This window comes from Ptychodera flava, chromosome 9, assembly GCF_041260155.1.
Source record: "Ptychodera flava strain L36383 chromosome 9, AS_Pfla_20210202, whole genome shotgun sequence".
Taxonomy (NCBI): Eukaryota; Metazoa; Hemichordata; class Enteropneusta; family Ptychoderidae; genus Ptychodera; species Ptychodera flava.
The window spans coordinates 8,354,954-8,378,753 of record NC_091936.1 but is presented as its reverse complement, the minus strand read 5'-3'; the positions used below and the strand labels follow the sequence as shown (position 1 = coordinate 8,378,753).

Genomic DNA, 23,800 nt, shown 5'->3' with positions numbered 1-23,800 from the left:
AATTTGTACAACTTTAAACATCATATGGTAAGCTGTAGAAAAACGGCCTTTTTGTGGTTTTACATTTGAAACACTCTCGACAGCTCAGTCGTAAAGTTAAGTGTTGGAATTAAACAATCTCGGAAATCTAGCCGCAATTTTTTTTTACAAATTTGCACTGTCGATCTTGCCGTTTGATCCATGGCATGTCAGGGAGACGGCTGGTATCAGTCACCGTGTGGTATCAGTTATACCAACGTTGACATATTCATATAGACCTGGTCAACCTACTCGCTCCCTCCAGATCATTATACACCCATAGATCCCAATCAGAACACCTGCACTTAAAGTTTAGGTTTTACTTACGAAAACATTTCTTGAAAATCTATGGAATAAACTTTTATATTAAACAGTTATTTCAATATTTGGTGATACATTTTAACATGATATGTAATAAAGATTTCATAAAACATAAATTTAGAAGGTCGTATTTTGTTTGATAAGAAGGCATGTTGCAGGTTTCGATCTGTTCACCCCCATGACTAATAGGATCTGATCGCGACCGTTACGCTATTCACGTTCGAACGAGCGACATCCTTATTAGCATATCAATAGAAGTCAAAGTTCGCTGCTGGAGTGAAAATCTTGAGTACTCCTTTGAAAATCGGCCGAATTACGTAAACGAACCAGAAATTTTGTTCACAAAAGGAGTTAGGGAATAAGCAATAATCAGAGTTCAGGCAGGTATAGGTCATTTTATTGAATTACGCTCACTTTGGTTTATTTTGCTGTTCAAAATTCCGATACATGTTGTGTCGTCGTAATAGACCCACTTTCGATGGCAGGTGGCCCGCAGCTATCTGTGGCGTGGTTGACCTTTGACCCGTATAGCGATCCCCGCTACCCCGCCAACAGATAGCTGCGTTTCCACAGCTACTTTTCTTCATGCTCTGACTGATTATTTTTTTCACCCCGTTCTCCAAGCACAGATCGTAAAGAGACTGTTTTGTGGCCACACGTTCTCTTCTCATTCACGAACACGGTGGTACAGAAATATGTTGATAAGAATTCATAATTTTGATAAAAAATGCGATTTTCAAAATCTCTCGCAAATCCCGTGTACTCTCGCTCACCCTAACAATTCACGGTGCCCCGAGAAATTATTATAGTAATAAAGGCAAATATAGACAAAGACAATCGCATTTAATGGGGTACATTTTGGTAAGTTTCTTGTGGATTATTCTGACATTCACCTGGTTTAATTTGTTTGCTTAAATTATCTCCGTGTTTGCGATTAATAATTATAGTTTTGTCTACACTCTCATTTACAGTGAGCGGGCCGGGCTATTAGCTGTAGCGGAACACACAGCATCGTACGCAGGGCTATCCCGAAACATGTTAATTTACTCCAGCCATACCTTTGTTTACTCGTCCCGTCTTTAAAATAGTGAATGGGTTTGATGATTAGCGACATCAGACGCACACTCCGGACTAGCTGTGATATCGCAGCGGTACTTGCGGCGTGTATCGAACGAGATCGGGTCGTTGAGGTCATCGCCACAGTCCCGTGGCGATGACCTCAATGACCCGATCGCGTTCGATACACGCCACAAGTACCGCTGCGATATCACAGCTAACTCCGGACAAGCCGCGGAGTCGCACCCCCCAACCCAAGGCGTGATGTTTACTGGGTAGTTTGTATAAGTGTAGTTTATGCTACGTTCCGACGTTCTCTTCCGTAGCCGAATGATTAGGCTACGGAAGAGAACGTCGGAACGTAGCATAAACTACACTTCGCCCAGACGTACCATGAGGTCAACGAACTCATATGTATGTTACAAGCCGATGAAAGGCGCGCCGTATCTCCGGTCTCCTGGCCTGGAAAACGTATATATGTGCATATCGCGCAAAGTGAGGAGTTTGTGAAAGGATGTTTGGATAATAATGTCAGAAAGATAAAGTTTTACAATGAGTAGGGATGTATGTATTTCTTTTCAAGTATTGCTGTCAAATTGCCGTGATTAAACACATCCAGTCCGGCCGGGGCTGACACTGGGATGGAGTGGCGGAGGTCGATCATCACACGCAAAGATGTGAAAATGTTCTGATGCGACGTAGTCCGTCCCTCGGTTTATTCTCAGTGCATGGAGCCTAAGCTTACTAGTATTATTTACGCGATTAGAAATGAGTGATTTACAAAATATCCGCAAAAAGCAATGCGAGATAGTAGTGAGAAAACTTTACATGGTATATCAACGCCAACGCCGGTCTCTGGGTTAGCCCTGCGTACAGGTAGTGTACCTACGATATCTGTGCCTCTGTGTGTTATATTGGATGTATATAAAATAAATCCAAACTATCATTGGATGATATTTTACATGTTGTAAATATAATGCCCTCCCATATCCCTCTGTGTGTTATACGGCCTCCACCATAGAGGCCGTATAACGCCGGGAACACACAGACCTGTACGCAGGGCTAGTCTCTGGGTAAAATATGGTCGAGGCCGGCCGGGTGATCCATGGGCAGACAGTCCATGTAGCCGACAATGAGATGCTAATGATATGCAGAATGTACAAGTTTCAGGTCTCGTCGACCAACTTCCCCCTCTTGGGTACAACTTCAAACTCTGAAATACCAAGTCGGTGGCTATCGTCTGTTACATAATTTAATAGCGAACTGCCAAGTTTGGGTTTGTTAGACCCTATTTGGCAACTTACTTACTTGCCAACTTCCAAGCGGGGAAGTTGGTGGGGGACTCTGCCAACTTGCCAACTTTCTTGCCAACTTCCAAGCAGGGAACTTGGTGGGGGCCTCTGCCAACTTGCCAACTTGCAAGTAGGGAAGTTGGTCGGGGCCTCTGCCAACTTACTTACTCGCCAACTTTCACGGGGATGTTGCGGGGGCCTCTGCCAACTTGCCAACTTACTTACTTGCCAACTTTCATGGGGAAGTTGGCGGGGGCCTCTGCCAACTTGCCAACTTACTTTCTTGCCAACTTCCAAGCGGGAAAGTTGGTGGCGGCACAGTCGCTTGGTGAGCTGTTCAGTTTTGGGACTATTCGCCCCATAGACGAGTGTACAGAAGCAAGAAACGCACCTTCTGTACACTCGTCTATGGGGCGAATAGTCACAGAGCTGAATAGCCCACCAAGGGACTGTGGCCTAACCATGGATGTAAAAAATCTATTTTTACATCCATGGCCTAACCTAGCCTCTTGACTCTTTATTTATTTTACATCCCATTACAAGGACGTTTATCTGTCATATACACATTAAATTAATAAGTCAACACAACTAATTATGCTAATCCGTGGGATTTTATGGGTTGGTCAACATCGCGAAAGATAGGAAAGGTTACTCCTTTTTCATTTACATCTCTATCTTTCCAATGTTGACCCAACCCTTGATAAGTCCACGGATTAGCATAATGTGGTGGCGGGTTAAAATCCTAAAAAGTCAAAACCAGCCCGTAAAAGGCAGGAATCCCGTCTGAAAACACCACAGCTATGGACCCACAGCTACGGAAAATGAAACAGCCGAGCAATCAACTATCAGGGGAACACTGCCACTACCGGTCTACTGTGTTAAAAGTCCTTGACTTTGATGTTTGAAATGTGTTTTCATACCCGAGTTTACGATTTCTGTGTGCAAGCAAAATGTGTGTCTCACTCAGTCATATTTATTCACATCAAGATGTTTAAAAGCGCCTGAAAGCCGACGCGACGGCTGCACATCCGCCTTTTTGTATTTCACGACAGTTCCCTTGTGCAGCGCAGTAGCCATGGTAACTGCCAACCAAGTTGCCTGTTCAGGAGGTGTTTCAGGGACCATCGTATATACTTCCGCTTACGCTCACAGAAAACGTAAATCCTAACATTAGCCCTGAAAATTGTGCGTGGTTTTCATGGGGAAACGAAGGACAAATTTACTGCTGTCATTATGTTTGTTTGGTTTTTTTTTTTTTTCAATCGTTTAGCGATTCAAGCTTGACGAAATGACTTACTGCATTGCTTCATCGTAACCGCTAGCGGATTGATTTCAGAAGAAGTATTATAGTGCAGCAAGATAACAGTGTACATTTAGATCGTACGCGTACAGCGTGTCGCGGTGTGAGGATAAGTTGACGTCGCTGTAAATTTGCAAATGTACCCTATTTCGAATCGATCCTATATCACATGTACCAAACCCTCGAGCTACTGCATGCGCTGCAGGGGATTACTTCGGATCCATCCGTAGTGCATAGTCAGGCGCCATCGAAAAGAGAGGTGAAGTCTTCGACCTCTCTGCACTTTACAATTTTACATCCCTTGGATCCTCTCTCGGTAAGGACGTAATAAGCATGATTTTGATACGTTATCTGTCTTACACGTGTTGCATTGTCACATACACTAGTTCGAAACCGGGGAAAGTTTATGGTCATGTCGAAACCTTAATGATATAAACAGGGATATACAGAACCACAGGCTCTTGACTCAATGCAGGCGAACCGCTAGCCGTCACTGATCCAATTGATTTTTATTGTATCACTATCAGTGACGGCTAGCGGTTCGCCTGCATTGAGTCAAGAGCCTGTGTACAGAACATTTTTCACTCACAGTTTTGTCAGCGATGAATGAGAAGAATACAAAAAATACAGATTTAATTCCCCGGGAGAGCTCGAGAGAATGCGATGTACCTGCTCGAACAATAATGCATATTAAACCGTGAATCTGACTTGTCGCTTGACCTCGACCACGGCCCACGCTTTGCTTTTTTTTGTACCGGAAGCAGCACAGGCATTGCACAAGTCCCCTGCTGACAGCAGTAAATCAGTTTCCCTCTTCTTTTAATTGTGAGAAACCACAGTCCCTCCATATATCATTATGTAACTCCACTGTCTAGACTGATTGATGCACAAAAGCCTCCATTGTGCGTAGTGCCTGGTTTGAGCCAGGTCACAGGTGCCCGTGGCTTGGTTTGTCTGCTGGATAGATTGATCGATTTTCTGTTCGATCAGCCCCTACTGTAACATTTAGGTTGCAACTAGTGGTGGGCAGATCAAACACGGGATCGATATATCGAGCAGAAAATCGATCTAGCAGACTACCCAACCCACGGGCGCCTGTTGGCAAGGTAAACATACTATGCAGGATCAAAGCTGTCACTATTCAAATGTGTTTTGTGTACCTCATCGCATCCTCAGTGATAAATTTTGGATGTGCTCTTCAGTTCCCAGACACCGTAGGTCTTGATCGAGTGCTGCGTCCAACACAGTGTATTTTGCTCAAAAATCACTTTTTTGCAAATATTCATTCAATTTTAATCAATTTGTGAACTCAAGATTAAAATATTGAATGTGTTAACCTTTTGGCTTGTCAAGCAGTTGTAAGTTGTGTGATACACAAGTATTCATTTATGCAAATGTATGCAAATCACCTGATTTCCCTATTTCATTTTCTTCCCTATTTCAAATTTCCAAAGAATTTATCTCCATTCTAGCTGGCATAATTTTCTGAAATGTTCACATGTTCTATAAATGCTTACATATAACAAAACAACTATTTTGTTTGGCAATAAAGTTCTTACATTAATAAGAGACATTTTAATTTTGACAATACTGATTTTAATTACTTTTTGAGTGAGTTTTCAACCCTTGCCATTTTAGAATGATAGATAATGCAAAATAAAAGTTATTTTTTTCTTTATATACTGTTCCTTCAACTGAAATCTTACATTTTAGAAAATAGTGTCAAGTTTCTGACTTAAATTAATTTTTATCATAAAAACCTAAATTTTTTGTCCATACAGAAAATAATTTGGCAACCCCATAGGCCTTTGCAAAATCACTCATTTACAGTTACTGTTTCTTAACTAACAGCACATCATGGCATATCTCATGACATCGTAGAAACCATCTGCACATTGTAATGCATGTACACATATCTCTCCAAGCACAAGCATGGACGTGATAAACCTTTTGACTGTATTCAGCAGTCGTACATGGCTACAGTAGGTAGCAGATCGAGATGCAGCCCTAAACTGTTGTATCTGATACAATTTGTGACATGTAAAATTATAAACAATGGCAGGGCTCCCGCTACCTATTGGCCAATTCGCCAAATGCGAAAGAAAGTTAAAAATGGCTACAAAAATTCCTGTTTGGCTAATGTAGTGGCTATCGAATTCTTAGACCTCCTCAACAGAAAACTACACCTAACAATTAAATGTTGTAAGATGTTGAAACAGTTTACCCTCCTTCCTACAAAGTTGCAATGTATTGAAACAGTTTAATCTCCTTTCTACAAAGTTACAAATTCCCTGGTACGTAAAACAAACACTGTTGCTGTTCGATACTACAATACATAATGAACGTAAGGTCCATGAATACACTGAGGCTTGCTTTGCCTCTGTGAGTCCTGGGTCGTCCTTGAGTCTAACAAAGTTTTACCTATACTTTGCTGTATCAAATTTGGCCTGCAACTACTCAGTTTGATAGTAAAAACCATAATTTCAAAGGAAACTTTCACAAACGGAGCCATTATACAAAAGAAAAGGAGAAAAACTGAGGTTTTCTGAAAGGTCAAGTCTGGGTCATCTCATCATGTGATGTCATGCATGAAGCCCCCTAATTACACAATTATGGTTCACAAGAAACCACCTAGGGTGGTCCAATAGGTGAAAGGTAATTTTGCTGCCTTTGGCATTCAGCTTGACTGACTCCCATTCGGCCTACTTTCAAACTGCTGTAACTTATACAAGAAATTATGTGATTCTGAATGATTTTAATATTTTTGTAGATTCCACCAGTTTAATAATCTAGAAGTGAACATCACCAGACATTTCTTGATGATATCAAAATATCAAATGAAAATATATCTGGGCTAAAATGTTATCATAATCATTAAAACAATGAATGCCCTCAAACAGTGATATCGTTGTGTCTTGTTTTACAAGAGTTTTGTTTGGCCCAGCCCTTTTTGTCTCAAGAAAAGTACTTATACTCAAGATGCTATTTCAGCCTGCTTGATCACAACTATGATATACAAGTAAAACCGTGCCCTTAAATACCACAATAATCGTATCTACACTGCCATTGTGCTATACCATAAATGCTGTCTTCTGCATGGAAAATTGTTTTACTTGTGTGGCTCAAACATTTAGGTTATGGAAGACTGCATAAATTTGCCACAAGAGAAGCCTGTAACTTATGACAAGCTATCATACTGTGAATACTAACTGAATGTGGCAGAAATATTCAATCTGCACCTCTTGTAATATACACTTAACATTGCTACCAGATTTTTAGAATTCAATTGCTACCTAATTTTATTTCTGGTGTTTAAAGTTTACCACCAAAAATGAGAAAGGATTTCTATCCCTGAAATGTCATAAAAACACAGATTATAAATGCAAAAACTAAACACATATTTCGTTAATGTAAAAACCATCATGAACATCATACAAAACATCTTGATTTGTAAAATTAGGGACTCCTGAATGACGAGAAAGCTGTTGCCACACTTGAGATCATAAACTGGCTAAAAGTTACTCAAAATGGCTAAAAGATTTTTGATTTGGCTAATGAGTTGGCTAATCATTTTGGTGACTTAGCGGGAGCCCTGATAATGGTTGTTGTTTTTTTTGTTTCAAGAGGTATACTTTCCCATTTTGCAGGACAGTGACGTGATAATAATTTTGAAATTTTAACTGAAAGAAAACAACAAACTCTGAGATATTTTTAATGTTAATAATTCTGGACTTCTTCTCATTGTAGGTGTTTCTTCCTGATAGAAAGTAGCACCCCAGATCCAACCACCAGACATCACATCGATACATCCAAAAATCAACTTGAAAGTGTCTTAGAGATAGCATTGTCATCAACATTCAGTTATTTATTGACACAGAGTTCACCTCAACTTAACCAGGTATGATGTCATTTCCTGTCTCTTTATTCTTAGCCACGTAGCCTATGCAGATGTGCCTGACCTTGGCTTTGACCTTCATGATATCATTTGCCTTTCCTGTTTCCTATGGGATGTCGTCCTGTCTTTGTGTATACCCTTCAGAGTGTGTGATTATGTGAGTGAGAGCGTTTACATGGTTGTAGAGATGCATATGTGTGTAATTAGGTAAATGTGAAGTATGTCTTCTTTGTATGTACTTTGTTTCAAATCAAATTTGCTGTTGCAGGTGTCCAAACCTTTCACTGGATGTGCAGTTTTGTCAAAATTCAAAATTTAGGTGACCTGTCTGATCATCCAAACAGATCTCAAGAAATTGTCAACTTTGTGTGTGGAATTTTCATCCAATTTTCATGTTTCCTGCATTGTTTGTTAGAGAACTTCATATAATAACGTATTCAGTTACTGTTATCACAACAGCTATCAAAGTAGTATTGTAAAATGTAATTTCTGTCAACTTCAGCTTGCCAACATTAGCATCTTGGTGCATGTTGCCATTCATCATTTGACTGTCTGTATCAGTAAACTTTTCTCTTTGAGACAGCATCCGAAGACTCAGAGCGACATCAGTAGGGATGCACCTACACATTATCTTTGATAAAACTGCCAATGGCTCTCTGTTAAAAAATCATCAAAACTGCCAAGCATTGTCTGTGACACTTCAGCATGTAGGCTTGTGCTGGTGCATATTGGTATAAATGAATATTTTCAACTTGGCGAAGTGTGCAAGTTTTTAGGCATAAATGTTGTACTGTATTACCATAGCAACACATGTAACTTTTGCTTGCCGTAAATATGACAGTTTTGATGCAAATGTTAATGTTGCAGTGAGCATGGCAACACATACAGCTTTCACATTCCGCACGTGTGAATCTTTGATGTAAGTGTTTCATTCCCAAGCAGCACACATGAAGCTTTCATTTTGACATCTCAATCGTCACTACTTCACTTTCTGCACCAATGTGCAAACATTCAGGTTGCCCTCCTATCACAATTTCCATGGTGAATTGTCAGTCAATAAACAGACCTTCTTCTTTGATTTGATTTGATTTTATTCAGCAAATATTCAGGAAAATGTAAAAATACAGAAATTAAATGAATACAAAAAAATACTAGATAAATTACACCAAGCACAACACTGTTACAGTAAAGACAAATTACTTGCCGAGCATTGCACAAAAAGTTAAAAACTTATTTCCATTGTGGTTCTTTGATGAATGTTATAATGTATTTCTTCTCTCAGGAAGTGAAAGATGCATGTACTGAATGAATGGGTGACCATGCATGCATATATTAGACCCTAGTTTAGTCACGGTAGATGAAACCATGGAGAAAATGAATTGATGGTCATGACCATTAATTCATTTTCGCAATGGTTTCATGTATCGTGTCTAAAACCTAGGTCGAATACACGCATGGTATCCATTCATTCACAGTGTTTCCGCTGCCCGCTCGCCAAATCGCAAATGCGAGAAAAAAGTAGCGTTTGGCGAGAAGATTTGGCAAAAGTTAGCCAAACTTGCGAATCGAAAATTGCACTATGACGTCATCACTTTGTCCGCGCGCACATGTCCTGCATTCAACTTGAGACGTATCTCTGTGCATCCCCGACCTTTCATGCATCAGGAGATCCTATTTGTAACACATACAGTATGAATAAAATTGTAACGAAACAACTCACAAATCAATAACCGCATGTATATCATGACTAGTTGACTAAAATGTTGCGAAGTTTTGGGTTTGACTACGCGCAATGTGTGCCTACAGATAACTCCGTGCAGTGACAGCCATGTCATCGTCAACACTGAATTGAATTGAAGGATCGTAGTGACGGTGAAACTAAAGCAAAACGGCAAACTTTCCTTTTTGACTTTGGCTGCTCCACCAATATGGGGGGAACCACCCCTACAACACACATTCTAAGCGCAAGTAAAGCTATGAAATGGAAAGAAAAATTATGATCAATGTAGGAAAGTCGATCGTGAATTTGGAAAGGAAGGTAGCGGCATGCATGGTCAAAAGCATACGCATGGCATTTTTTTAGAACGTAGAGCGAGTAAGGCACTCCTGAATAGCGAAAATGTTCGTGGTGTATTGCTGCCAACAAGAAAATACCTTTACTGGCGTTAGAAACTTGTGTGAATTGGCTTCCTTTAATATAAATTCGCGACAATTTTCAGTGCATCACGGACCGTCGTGTATTGTGACGTGACATCGTATACAGACTTTCAGAGAAGCGCTCGCTCGTCCGCCGAGTCGGCCTTGTTCCGCGTTCACATCGTGCAAATAAATACGCAAGTCTGTCGCGATATTTCAGCATTTAACTTGATCGTCAGTGAAACAAAAAGATGTTTCTCCATATCAAAAGGGTATATACCGGTATTTGATATTTTACGGTTCTGTTCTAGACGTGAACATTTGGATTTATGATCCGTGATTTCCGCGATCCATGGCATGATTGAAGCTGGCTTTGAATACACACTGACGTCTTTGATGATGACCCCTGACCCAAGCGTCATTGATATGCTGTGCGCTGCCCGAGCTTCGCTTGCTAAACTTCAAGCGTAAAGCAAATGTATTGGAAGTCTAAAAAATAGCGTCAATGACACTGTAGCTCCCATCCTGGACTATTTAGTGTTTGTTCTCTGGTCAGATATTTGAACATGTGTGAAAGGGATAAAGTGCATGAAGTGAAAATACTTAAATGAAATGTACTGGAGACAGTGAAATATGTTTAATGTAATTATTCAGAATATAAAATGGAAAAAATACAGAATTAGATATATCGAATACTGTGATACAACCATTAACTCAACAAGTCATTTACAATGACATAGTCCCCACTTGTAATAGGAGTATTAGTCTTGATGGGGTAGGAAAATGTGGTCATTAAGAAGTATCACTGGAGTGTATATGTTGAGAGCTATGGGCACATAGGTCTATGTCGTTGTTCCCAATTTGAAACACATGAGGCATGTCTAAGTTATGGTTCTAAATCGGGAAAAAAGATAAGACCTCTAGCAGTATTGGACAGCCAAGAAATACATATGCGCATTATAAATGAGGTACAAGATGTGACATCTTAAGGTCTAATATCCTATCAAAATTGCAGGGTATAGAACTTGTGGTTACTGAAATATGCATATATATGTATAATCAAGGTCAAAGGTCATTGAGGTCACATGACATTTTGAAAAAAAAATTATATTGCTAATTAATCCCTATATGCCAAAAAATCAGATCTCTAGCTCTATTCGCTTGCCCAGAATTAGATGTGTACATAATTAATGAGGTAAAGCGTGTGTTGTCGTAAGGTCTCCCATCCTACTAAATACAAAGGACATAGCACTTGTGGTTACTTATTTATTGACATAAACATATATTTTAGGTAAAAGGTCATCGAGATCACATGACATTTGGTCAAAAAATTTCTCTCCTATACCGGTAGTTATCCCTATATACCAAAAATCAGACATCCAGCTCTATTGGCTCGCTCAGAATGAGATATGCACATAATTATTGAGGTACAGTATGTGGCGTCATAAGGTGTCCAATCATACCAAACATGAAGGGTGTAGCACTTGTGGTTACCGAGTTATGGAAAAATATGTATATTTGAGTTCAAAGGTCACCGAGGTCACGTGACATTTTGTCAAAAAAAATTGTATTGCTAAGTTATCCCTATATACCAAATATCAGACCTCTAGCTCTATTGGCTCACTCAAAATTAGCTATGTGCATAATTAATGAGGTACAATATGTGGCGTCATAAGCTGTCCCATCATACCATACATGAAGGGAGTAGCACTTGTGGTTACTGAGTTATGGACAAATATGTATATTTGAGGTCAAAGGTCACCGAGGTCACGTGACATTTTGTCAAAAAAAATTGTATTGCTAAGTTATCCCTATATACCAAAAATAAGACCTCTAGCTCTATTGGCTCGCTCAAAATTAGATATGCACATAATTAATGAGGTACAATATGTGGCGTCATAAGGTGTCCCATCACACCATACATGAAGGCTGTAGCACTTGTGGTTACTGAGTTATGGACAAATATGTATATTTGAGGTCAAAGGTCACCGAGGTCACGTGACATTTTGTCAAAAAAAATTGTTTTGCTAAGTTATCCCTGTATACCAAAAATAAGACCCCTAGCTCTATTGGCTCGCTCAAAATTAGATATGCGCATAATTAATGAGGTACAATATGTGGCGTCATAAGGTGTCCCATCATACCATAAATGAAGGCTGTAGCACTTGTGGTTACTGAGTTAAGGACAAATATGTATATTTGAGGTCAAAGGTCACCGAGGTCACATGACATTTGTCAAAAAAATTGTTTTGCTAAGTTATCCCTATATACCAAAAATCAGACCTCTAGCTCTATTGGCTGGCTCAAAATTAGATATGTGCATAATTAATGAGGTACAATTTGTGGCGTCATAAGCTGTCCCATCATACCATATATGAAGGGTGGTAGCACTTGTGGTTACTGAGTTATGGACAAATATGTATATTGAGATCAAAGGTCATCAAGATCACATGACATTTTGTCAAAATATCCGAGATATCTGCGTGAACGGATGGACTCACGGATGGACGAACAGACGGACATGACCCAATCTATAAGCTCACTGGACTTCATCCGTGGGGACTAAAAATTGTGTCACTGCATCCTTTTTGCAATATGAATACGATGAGAAACTAAATCTTTATTTTTTGTGGCCTTATACATGGGAGTCTATGGAGATCTGCCTTATACATGGGAGTCTATGGACGTGTAAACTAAAAATATGCAAATTTCACCACGATTTGCCCAAATTTGGGAAAGGTCACTCCTATGCACTTCCATACAAAGTTTCAAATCAATCGGACTTGTGGTTTCAGAGCAGGAGATTTTTTGACCAAAAATGGGAGAAAATTACAATAAAATTCATGAAAAATAGCAAGTCCAAGATACTGACCCAAGATGCGCACAATCATTTCATGTCAGCCCAAAGTACTTACATGCTAATTTTTCATGTAATCTGCTCAGTGGTTATTGAGTTTTTTCAATTTTGACTGTTTTTACATTTTGTCACTTAATTTGCATATTTTTGGCAATGACAACTTCATTTGAACAAAATCTCATCTACAGCCCATCATCCATGTACACACCAAATATCAAGATGAAATGTACAGCGGTTTTGGAGTTTTTGATGTTGACGGACAGACATACAGACATACAGACATACAGACGTACAGACATACAGACATACAGACATACATACATACAGACATTTTCCTAGCCTATAAGAATAGCTTCCATTGCCATATATACATATGGCTATGGGAGCTAAAAATGCACATATTTCTCAAGTCTGAGGGTATTTTACTTTTAAACTGCTACGAGAATGGATATCTGATTCGTTTGAAAAAATAGTATGCTGAACCAGGTTTCGTGCCGTTGTCTGTACGTAGCACGCATGAGAAAGAAATGACGTCATTTGTGATCAGTGGTATCGGCTTGGCTAATTGAATATCTGGTTTGGCGAATAATTTTTAGGGCTTCTAGCCAAATTTGCTACAAGATTTTGGAACCCAGGGGAAACACTGAATTCAGTATCTTTCAACATGTCAAACATTCTAAATAGTGTCTTGTATCAAACAAAATTCATGAAAAAATGGCCGACTTTGTCCCTTTAAGATTTGACTCAGACACTTTGTCAGAATGTGATGTTGATCAACTTCACAATGTTCATTCATTGGTGTGTGCACTTCACAGGAGATGGAAATTTTCCCAGATAGTCCTTGGTTTGCTGACATTGATGATCTGTGCCGATCTTCCACTACCGCCAAATGCAGTCAATCAGTTTATGAGTAGTCTGGTACAAGACTCCACAGTCAGAAAGGTGAGAGACCTACCTTTTCCTTTAGTTTAAATCTTCGACGATGTAGCTTTTCATACAACTATGAGACAATTGATGCAGATTTTATATATTTAGAGGGGCCCTGTTCAAGCATTACTTAACACAGAAATGATTCCTTCATTGTAAAGGTATCCTTTACAAATCAAAAAGTCACCTTTTTTGCTCCAATGTGCCGGAGGCACACTGAGGGGGCCTAGATGTCACCACTTTGTCAGTCTGTGTTTGTGTGTCAATCTATCCACAAGTAGACCAAATTTGTGGAGCTCATAACTCAAAAAATATTGTTGCACCAAAAGTGACAAATTTTTGGATGAGGAATGTTTAGGTAATTGTCTAGAACTGAGTGGAATCTCATAGATGTGGTTTTGCAGAACTACGAAAAGTGGTTTTTCATAAATTTCAAAAATTTCCAATACAACACAGTTATTTCTATCATAATAGGTATGTATGTTGGTGGGGAGAGTAGATTCAATAGTTCTGAAAATTAGCATAAAATTTGCATATATGTATTTTTAATATTTCAAAGACCTTGAGGTTACACAAACAAATGCGTGTTTCCTCTGGCAGAGAAACAGTGAACATCGCCGATGACAAATATACTCACATTTTATATTTCATATATTTCATGCATCTATTACTGATAATAAATTCATGAAATATATTTTGCCTTTTCATGTGTAATGATCACCCTGGCTTGCCATGCATTGTGTCATTTTTCACTTTGCCTGATATTTCATGTTGCGGTCTACAGCTTGTCCAGTTAATGAGGTGAACTGTGTGATTTTCAGAGAACCTGCTTGGGAAATCTTGTGAACAGGAACTCAACCTAGGTGTAATGTGCTTATTTTGCATTTTTATTTTATTATGGGAGAATAAGGATTTTTACTAATTGACATATGAGTAATTGATAATTTTAAGAGCAGTAAAAGGCAATACTTTCAAGAGAGATTATTATAAAATTATAAAATTATTTTTGCTTCTTTCTTTGGCAGACTGCCATCAATGGAGTGGCAGCATCTTGAGACAAGACAAGCAAAAACCCAAAAATCTCTGGAAGTTGATCAGTTTCAACAAGTTGACCTGCCAGCTGATTATCCAAGTTATGAAATCCACATGGGTGAGAGACTTGACAACTCATGGTACCACTACGACAGCAGTAATCTGCTTAAACACAGGAGTAAGGGGATAAGTGTGTCGTGATTGATGAGAGACACTGGGGATACTACACATGGACAAAGTGAGTCTGTATTCATCTTGCTTCTTGTGTCGTTTCAATTCAGTTTTTCCTTCAGAGATTCCTGCCATGTGAGTGCAGACTTACCAGTTTATGAAACATTCTTGTAAACCATTTGTCTGAATTGGATGATGCTCTGTACAGGGAAGGGCCAAGAAGAAGCGCCCTCTAGTGACAACCTTGTCTACTTATTGTCAGATAAAAGAATAACACTGGTAGCATTTCAATAGTTAACTGGAATATTAAACTCCACAGTGTGAGACAATGTGAGATGACAGTATTTGAAATATTTGTAGCTTGCTTGTATTGTATAAGCAGACTGGCAAAGTAAGCTGTACTCGTATTAAGAACTCCAATTTACTCATCACCGTTCTCAGAGTACCTGGGCAATGTATTGTATTGTTCAATTTTCCCCCTGATTTCAGGCCGATGCTGACGTATGCTCCACTGAGTGAACAACCTAATCTGGACAGAAGTAGAGAGGAAATGTTTGCGGTAAGGTGCATTTCAATGACGTTGAACACATTGTCTCTGTTGATTAGTGATTTGCACATACTTTATACAATAAAGATAAACAGGAATGGACAACCAAGATTGTGACAGACACAATATCAACAAGTATTTCACGTTTTTAAATGTAATCAAAGCAAGAAAGGCACTCTGAAAGGCAAATGCACGTCTAGTTTAAACATTTTCTAATTGGTGCAGCATTCCTTGAATGTGAGCATTTCAATTTCATTGGTGGTATATGTATTGTATATTGATTTCATGTCATGTCAGCATTTCATGTCAGACATCTTTTTTATTTTTCCAGGGTGAGGCCATAGTGTATAATCATTTTAGCAACCTAGAGTTTGAAGACAAACTTTTAAATTTCTTTGTCCTTTAGAAGAGAGGAAAGGCAAGGACAAGTTCAACACCAAGAGATTTGTACTTTTCAAAGTGAGTAGAAGCTCATTTCTGTGCTCTTGATTGTGATTGGCTAAATCAAGCATTTGTTTCAAAGGTGCATGACATATATTGTTAGTGCTTGTCTAATGACTGTATTCAGGTATAAGCTGTCGTCAGAACTTCAGTAAAAGTTTACAACATAAAGGCAAGATGTTCTTTTTCCTCCAAAGTGGTTGTCTTTTCTTGTTGACATTCATTAAGTGGTTTTCTCATCCCAACTTATTTAAAAGCAGCTGCTGAATATCTCACAATATCCAGGGGTCATAGTAACCCTAACGAGAGAGAAGGATTTTTGTGGGGGGATAAGTGTTATTTTTCATACTAGCGTTAACTTTGGTTTATGAGTTGTTTGTCTTTTGAATTGAGAAAGTTTATCAGATTTTCTGTACTGCACATTTTACTGTACCTTTCTTCAGTGATTCATCCAACCTGCTAATGTTGCATGTCCTCTCTCTGACAGGGCTTGTTCAGGAACTACCGCAACACTTTCCTGCCACTGTTCAAACCACGCATGGAGAGACTTGCCTCAGACAGCCCAGAGCGCAGTCGAAGGTGCCTTGCAGAGCTGATCTCGGGAATCATCAAGGGATGCAAATACTGGTGAAGGTGAGTGTTGCAGTGATGGTGCCAATGGATGGTTAGAGCTTGTTGATAAGGATCACACAGTGATTGTTCAGTATTTATGTATTATTCTTGTAGTAAAAGTGAAAATCAAGGACTTGGTCTTCTAACAGTTAAGGTAGTATGCACCTTGAAAGTTTTAAGGTGGTATGCACCTTGAAAGTGAAAGACTTAAACTTTTGCTCAAACTTTCCTTAATGAAACTTCAACCACTCTCTTTCAAAATCACAAATATATAACCCGGGGTCATCACCTTGCATATTTTGGTACTAGAGAAACAAATTAGTGCCCAAGATTTACCGATATTTGAAATTGAAAATTGCTGCCATCCCTGTGTTAACTCTATTAAGATAAATAAAATGTTAAATTTTTCAAAAAACACTAAGGCAATGAAAATGTTTCTTACACCAAGAGCTTTAAAATGTGTCCCACAAGAGGTAGATCAGAAAAGGATTGTAAAAGTGTTAGTGTCCAAATAAATGTCCCACCAAGCACATTCTACCTTAATTTACTCAACCGTGAACTATAGTTGAATCACAGGAATGCAAATTTCCTCACAAAGTCCCCACGCCATGAGCAACTTCATCGTTGTTGTCAAAGTGGTACTTTCACTGTCTGATGTTGTCATTACTCTTTATTTCATTAACACAGTAAATGAAATGAGAAAGAAACAATTTCATCAGAAAAGTAGTGCCTGGTACATTAACTAACTTACGTATACAAAATGTAAAATGTTTTATGAGAAATCTAAGAAAGGCAAGGAAACTAACATTGAGTCCTTATCCCAGTAATCCCACTCTCTATTAGTCCCTGTAGACAAATTTCAATGCACATATTGGAAACTATTGCTGATTGATAGAAATAAACACCAGGCTTACATGTACAAATGTCTCTGTAGAGAGAGACATCTTTTATGACTGAACAGACCTACAGTTTCCATCAGCTGGCAGTGTAGATGTGTCGTACTATACTGTGATGGTTTGCTGTACCATTTGTACATTTTGCAGCAGATACACATGTACATTATAGTATGCATCCTTGAGAGTGACCTGTGTTTCGTGACAGTCAAATGCAGCCATTAACATTTGAAAAAAGTAAACACTCAGTATTTTGTGTCTATTCTCAGCTTGACAGGTTGTGGGAATTCCTTTCACCTGTGCAGTGTTCATCTCTGAATAACATGACAGTAGAAACCGTCAATGACTTTGCAGCCAGCATATCGATAGCCTGTGAAAGGTGTGATCCAGGGAAACTCCACTGGCTCTTTGAATTTCTCATGGAAAACCAGCTTAGTGGAGAGGAAGGCTCCTTTGCTGACTCAAGGTGAGTGGAAAAATCTGTCCTCAAAGAAAGATCTGTATATACTGTACAATGAGATGTATTTTTACTGTACTATACATAGCATTGTGTAAGCTTACAATCAGCGTGACCGCGCGCAATCAAACCCATTTGTTCACTTGTGACTGCGTGCAGTAAACTCAGCGACATAATGTGCCGAGTGTAGTGTCTCAATGTTCGTAGCCTTACATGAGTTTATAAATAGAAATACACCACTGAAGTTCGTTTCCGATCTTAATATTTACTATTGTATGATGTTGAGTCTTACAAAGGCATTAACAAAGTGGGGGACCGCTCCCATCTCACTCCGATTGAAGTTGAGAAGACTTATGTTTACAAAAATTCATGTTTATCAACAAAACAATCGCGCACGCGCAGCGCGACGACCACTGCGCTTAATAATCACCCAACATTCCATCTATATGATTCCCCAGTCCTAGTTGGATTGTCTGCAATCTGATTAAATCAGACGTACAGCATGCGGTCATATTTTGTAGAAGATAAAGTTAAATTCATGCATGCAATGTTCATATTTAAAAGATTGTTTGATAATAAAAAGTGATGAACTGATCAGACTCAGCTTTGCAATACAACTACAACTCAAGTGCTGTCATTGAAGATATAAGAATTGATAGTGCATCATTTTCTCTGTTGTATTCTTAAAAGCTCTTCCTCCATATCAAGAAGTTTAGTTATCATGTTGCTACTGCACTGGTATAATATCTTACAATTTTAATATTTACAGCTGGACGAGAAAGCCTGTTCAGCTTTTCATGCCGTTAATCTAAAAAACATGCTGCGAGCTGAAACAGAAACAATACAAGAGGAGCTGGGAGAAGAGAGCGATGAGTTTCTAGATCTCTTTGACCATGACATTGCATACATCAAAGGTGGTAGATCCAGTGGGTTTTACATGGTAGAAGATGTGGAGTATCCAACAAGGTTATAAAGGGTCTCTTGAACCAACAACCTTCACCTTGAACCTGTGAGTCATTAGCTTTTTTGTTACAGTTACACCTTTAACAGTACACACTGTGGGTTTCTCTTAATGCTTGCAACAGCAGTGGAGTTCAACAAAATGTGATATTTTTTATGAAAGTGGTCCACTAGTGTCCCATCACTCAATATTCTATCCTTGTATTATTTGTCCCCGCCGCAGGGGCTTCTTGATTAGGTCATAGGTCATGTCGATCTGAGCATTCATCATCACCAGCCTTTTCTCAAACATCTATGAAGCAATTTTTTAAAAACTTGGCATAAGTATAGTACCCTAGTCTCTTGATGCAAGCCACTCACTTTCACAAAGCAATCAAATTGTCAATGACTTGTTAAGCCACTAGATTTATATCACAAGATTTCTCAGTGCGTGTAACCTGTACATGTCAATCATACCGGTACTGTCCTACCTGTAAGTTTTCTAAATCACACACCATGCTGTCCGAACTTCTGAAAAAAATTGATAGAAGATGTGGTTAGCACACTTAAATTCCATTGATCAGTCAGCAAAAAAGTTAACTCTTTGAGATTCTTCTATCTTATATTTTCGATCCTGCTCAAGAGTTTTGTCTGGCTGTCTGGCCCTATCTCAACAGTACACATGGTATTTCACTGTCATGCAATGCAGCCATTTTGAATTTCAAATATCACAAAATGTTGGGTAATTTGTCCCACTAGTTCCAAAATTTGCACAGTTAGCCATGCTTTTTATTGTTGATTTGGTAAGAAAATGGTTGAAAGTTTCAATTAGGAAAGTTTGAGCAAGTTTTAAGTCTTTCACTTTTCCATCCACATATGTATTAAACATGCATATGTGTCTCATACAAACAACATTTTCATAAGCTGGATACACAAACAAGGGAACCACCTGCTCTATAGATAACACTGACACACAGAAAGGTAGTGATTCAGGATTTTAAGATCCCCACCCCACCAACCCATGCAATTTTTCACAAGATTGAGGAAACCTATTCAGTGTATTGTGTCCCAAAGACCGGCATCAAGATAAATTCAGACACATTGCAGGCTTGTTTACTAGTCCTGAATAAAATTGTTATACAAGTGCACAAGTGATATTCACAGAGCAGTCAGTCCAGTGGAATGATAGAGCAAGAAAAAATGTGAGGATCTGTGACCTTTGACCTCTCTGATTTGCTCACCCCTGGTTGCAATAGAGATTGTTGCAAAAGTAATAAAATTTATATTGTCGATTTATATCTTAATTTTTAGTAATGAGCAGATTTGGAAATCAATGCTGTGTTGTATCAGTATTTAGAAAGGAAGTAATAGAATAAATGATGTTTGTTGTTAAGTCGTTTTACTATCAAATGCGTTGGAAAAAAATTTGATATAAATATTTCCATTGCATTGCATGTAGTGAGGTGCATTGTTCATAAATTTCTACAGTCATGTATTTGTTTGCATATCCAACTTTTTTCACAGATTGATTGACATCAGAAGTGCAAACTGGCAAACTAAAAAGTGGAAAAAGACAAAGACCGCAAGAAAGCTTGGAGGAGCAAGGTATACTGTTTACGTTTATAAATTCTAATCAGCTACTCATATTGCTTTTGCTTTTTCATTTTGTTCTAGTTGAAATCGTTTTTAAGGAGTGACATATTCTGCACCCAGGCGTATTTAAAGTGTGATGATAGTTGGAAAAAATTAGTTCATATTTGAGAACAGCTATTTTTTCCCAAGTTTGTGTAAAGGTGACTTTCAATTCTGCATTATGAAGAGGAATTGGATGATGTGTGAGAGAGAGTGTGTGTACCGGTACATGGCTATAGAGGTGAGGGATTGGTGTGACAGGTGAAAAGTGACTATGGTATAACAGCACTCCTTTACCCAGTGAAAACGTGATAGCTGTATTGAGTGGATATCATATCTTTATTATTTTGAAAGTTCTATAATGTCACTGGAATGATCTAACCCAAGTATTGCAGGGTAAAAGGATCAAGGTAACCATCGTGTCTTTCAAGTTGTAATCTGTTGAACTCTTCTTTCAGTGACTGTTTGCTGAGATAGAGCAATGTTTCTGTTGACGTTCGCTGCAAGAATCAAAGCAAGAGGTAAGATTTATCAAAGATTAGTAACTTGACGGAAGGAAAATATCAAGATCTCAAAAGATTTAGCACCAGAAATGTCATAGTTTAGTGCCAAGGGAGTTAGCTTTACCTAGACATTTATCCACCAGTCACTTGCTCTAAGCCCGTCCCTAACCATTCTGGTCAGAAGTTTCTGAATTATAAATGTCTGGGTGTAAGTGTCTCAATACCTATAACTAAATGGAAGTGAGTTTTGTCATTGCAGTGATAAGCTTGTAATAATCTGCTTGATGGTATTTCAATGCCATAGTTTTACCACATACTGATTACAATCCCATTGAAAGTGATCATGGTTCAGACCAGTTTCATTTGTCGAAAACATAACTCATACTTGATGTGTTCTTTTCTTCAGGAGCAAGTGAAAAGTAATAGGAACTTGATGAGAAGTCTGTCATACCAATGTGGAAGGAATAGACTGCCCTCGCCGGAGGCAACTGAGAGGGACAATTCTCAAAGTAAGTTGTGCAAGTAGTACTGCCCTCACATGGTGCATTAGAGAGACTCAAACCTAGTAGAGGATTGGAAGGGATCCACAATAATGAGTGATTTTTAGCTCCCATAGCCATATGTATATATGGCAATGGAAGCTATTCTTATAGGCTAGGGAAATGTCTGTATGTATGTATGTCTGTATGTCTGTATGTCTGTGTGTCTGTATGTCTGTATGTCTCTATGTCTGTATGTCTGTCCGTCAACATCAAAAACTCCAAAACCGCTGTACATTTCATCTTGATATTTGGTGTGTACATGGATGATGGGCTGTAGATGAGATTTTGTTCAAATGAAGTTGTCATTGCCAAAAATATGCAAATTAAGTGAAAAAATGTAAAAACAGTCAAAGTTGAAAAAACTCAATAACCACTGAGCAGATTACATGAAAAATTAGCATGTAAGTACTTTGGGCTGACATGAAATGATTGTGCACATCTTGGGTCAGTATCTTGGACTTGCTATTTTTCATGAATTTTTTGTAATTTTCTCCATTTTTGGTCAAAAAATCTCCTGCTCTGAAACCACAAGTCCGATTGATTTGAAACTTGGTATGGAAGTGCATAGGAGTGACCTTTCCCAAATTTGGGCAAATCGTGGTGAAATTTGCATATTTTTAGTTTACACGTCCATAGACTCCCATGTATAAGGCAGATCTCCATAGACTCCCATGTATAAGGCCACGAAAAATAAAAATTTAGTTTCTCATCGTATTCATATTGCAAAAAGGATGCAGTGACACAATTTTTAGTCCCCACGGATGAAGTCCAGTGAGCTTATAGATTGGGTCATGTCCGTCTGTTCGTCCATCCGTGAGTCCACCCGTTCACGTAGATATCTCGGATATTTTGACAAAATGTCATGTGACCTTGATGACCTTTGATCTCAAATATACATATTTGTCCATAACTCAGTAACCACAAGTGCTACCACCCTTCATATATGGTATGATGGGACACCTTATGACGCCACATATTGTACCTCATTAATTATGCACATATCTAATTTTGAACGAGCCAATAGAGCTAGAGGTCTGATTTTTGGTATATAGGGATAACTTAGCAATACAATTTTTTTGACAAAATGTCACATGACCTCGGTGACCTTTGACCTCAAATATACATATTTGTCCATAACTCAGTAACCACAAGTGCTACAGCCTTCATGTATGGTATGATGGGACACCTTATGACACCACATATTGTACCTCATTAATTATGCTCATATCTAATTTTGAGCGAGCCAATAGAGCTAGAGGTCTGATTTTTGGTATATAGGGATAACTTAGCAATACAATTTTTTTGACAAAATGTCACGTGACCTCGGTGACCTTTGACCTCAAATATACATATTTGTCCATAACTCAGTAACCACAAGTGCTACAGCCTTCATGTATGGTATGATGGGACACCTTATGACGCCACATATTGTACCTCATTAATTATGCGCATATCTAAGTTTGAGCGAGCCAATAGAGCTAGAGGTCTGATTTTTGGTATATAGGGATAACTTAGCAATACAATTTTTTTGACAAAATGTCACGTGACCTCGGTGACCTTTGACCTCAAATATACATATTTGTCCATAACTCAGTAACCACAAGTGCTACACCCTTCATGTATGGTATGATGGGACAGCTTATGACGCCACATATTGTACCTTATTAATTATGCACATATCTAATTTTGAGCGAGCCAATAGAGCTAGAGGTCTGATTTTTGGTATATAGGGATAACTTAGCAAAACATTTTTTTTTGACAAAATGTCACGTGACCTCGGTGACCTTTGACCTAAAATATATATTTTTTTCCATAACTCGGTAACCACAAGTGCTACACCCTTCATGTTTGGTATGATTGGACACCTTATGACGCCACATACTGTACCTCAATAATTATGCGCATATCTCATTCTGAGCGAGCCAATAGAGCTGGATGTCTGATTTTTGGTATATAGGGATAACTATAGGAGAGAAATTTTTTGACCAAATGTCATGTGACCTCGATGACCTTTTACCTAAAATATATGTTTATGTCAATAAATAAGTAACCACAAGTGCTATGTCCTTTGTATTTAGTAGGATGGGAGACCTTATGACAACACACGCTTTACCTCATTAATTATGTACACATCTAATTCTGGGCAAGCGAATAGAGCTAGAGATCGGATTTTTTGGCATATAGGGATTAATTAGCAATATAATTTTTTTTTCAAAATGTCATGCGACC

At 38.5% G+C, this 23,800-nt stretch overlaps 1 protein-coding gene across 2 annotated transcripts in view; it reads left to right on the top strand.

Moving 5' to 3' along the window:
- Positions 1-3,172: 3,172 nt before the first annotated feature.
- The window catches only part of LOC139139916 (proteasome activator complex subunit 4-like), a 41,007-nt gene continuing 20,379 nt past the window's right edge, over positions 3,173-23,800 (top strand). For both annotated transcript variants that reach the window (XM_070708880.1, XM_070708879.1), the window contains exons 1-12: positions 3,173-4,303; positions 7,735-7,885; positions 13,691-13,817; positions 14,828-15,072; positions 15,495-15,564; positions 15,884-16,011; positions 16,481-16,626; positions 17,768-17,964; positions 18,725-18,964; positions 20,419-20,499; positions 20,985-21,047; positions 21,436-21,538. In XM_070708880.1, coding sequence (XP_070564981.1) covers positions 16,609-16,626; positions 17,768-17,964; positions 18,725-18,767 — 258 coding nt within the window. In that variant the 5' untranslated portion in view covers positions 3,173-4,303; positions 7,735-7,885; positions 13,691-13,817; ... (2 more) ...; positions 15,884-16,011; positions 16,481-16,608 and the 3' untranslated portion in view covers positions 18,768-18,964; positions 20,419-20,499; positions 20,985-21,047; positions 21,436-21,538. The remainder of the gene's footprint in view (positions 4,304-7,734; positions 7,886-13,690; positions 13,818-14,827; positions 15,073-15,494; positions 15,565-15,883; positions 16,012-16,480; positions 16,627-17,767; positions 17,965-18,724; positions 18,965-20,418; positions 20,500-20,984; positions 21,048-21,435; positions 21,539-23,800) is intronic.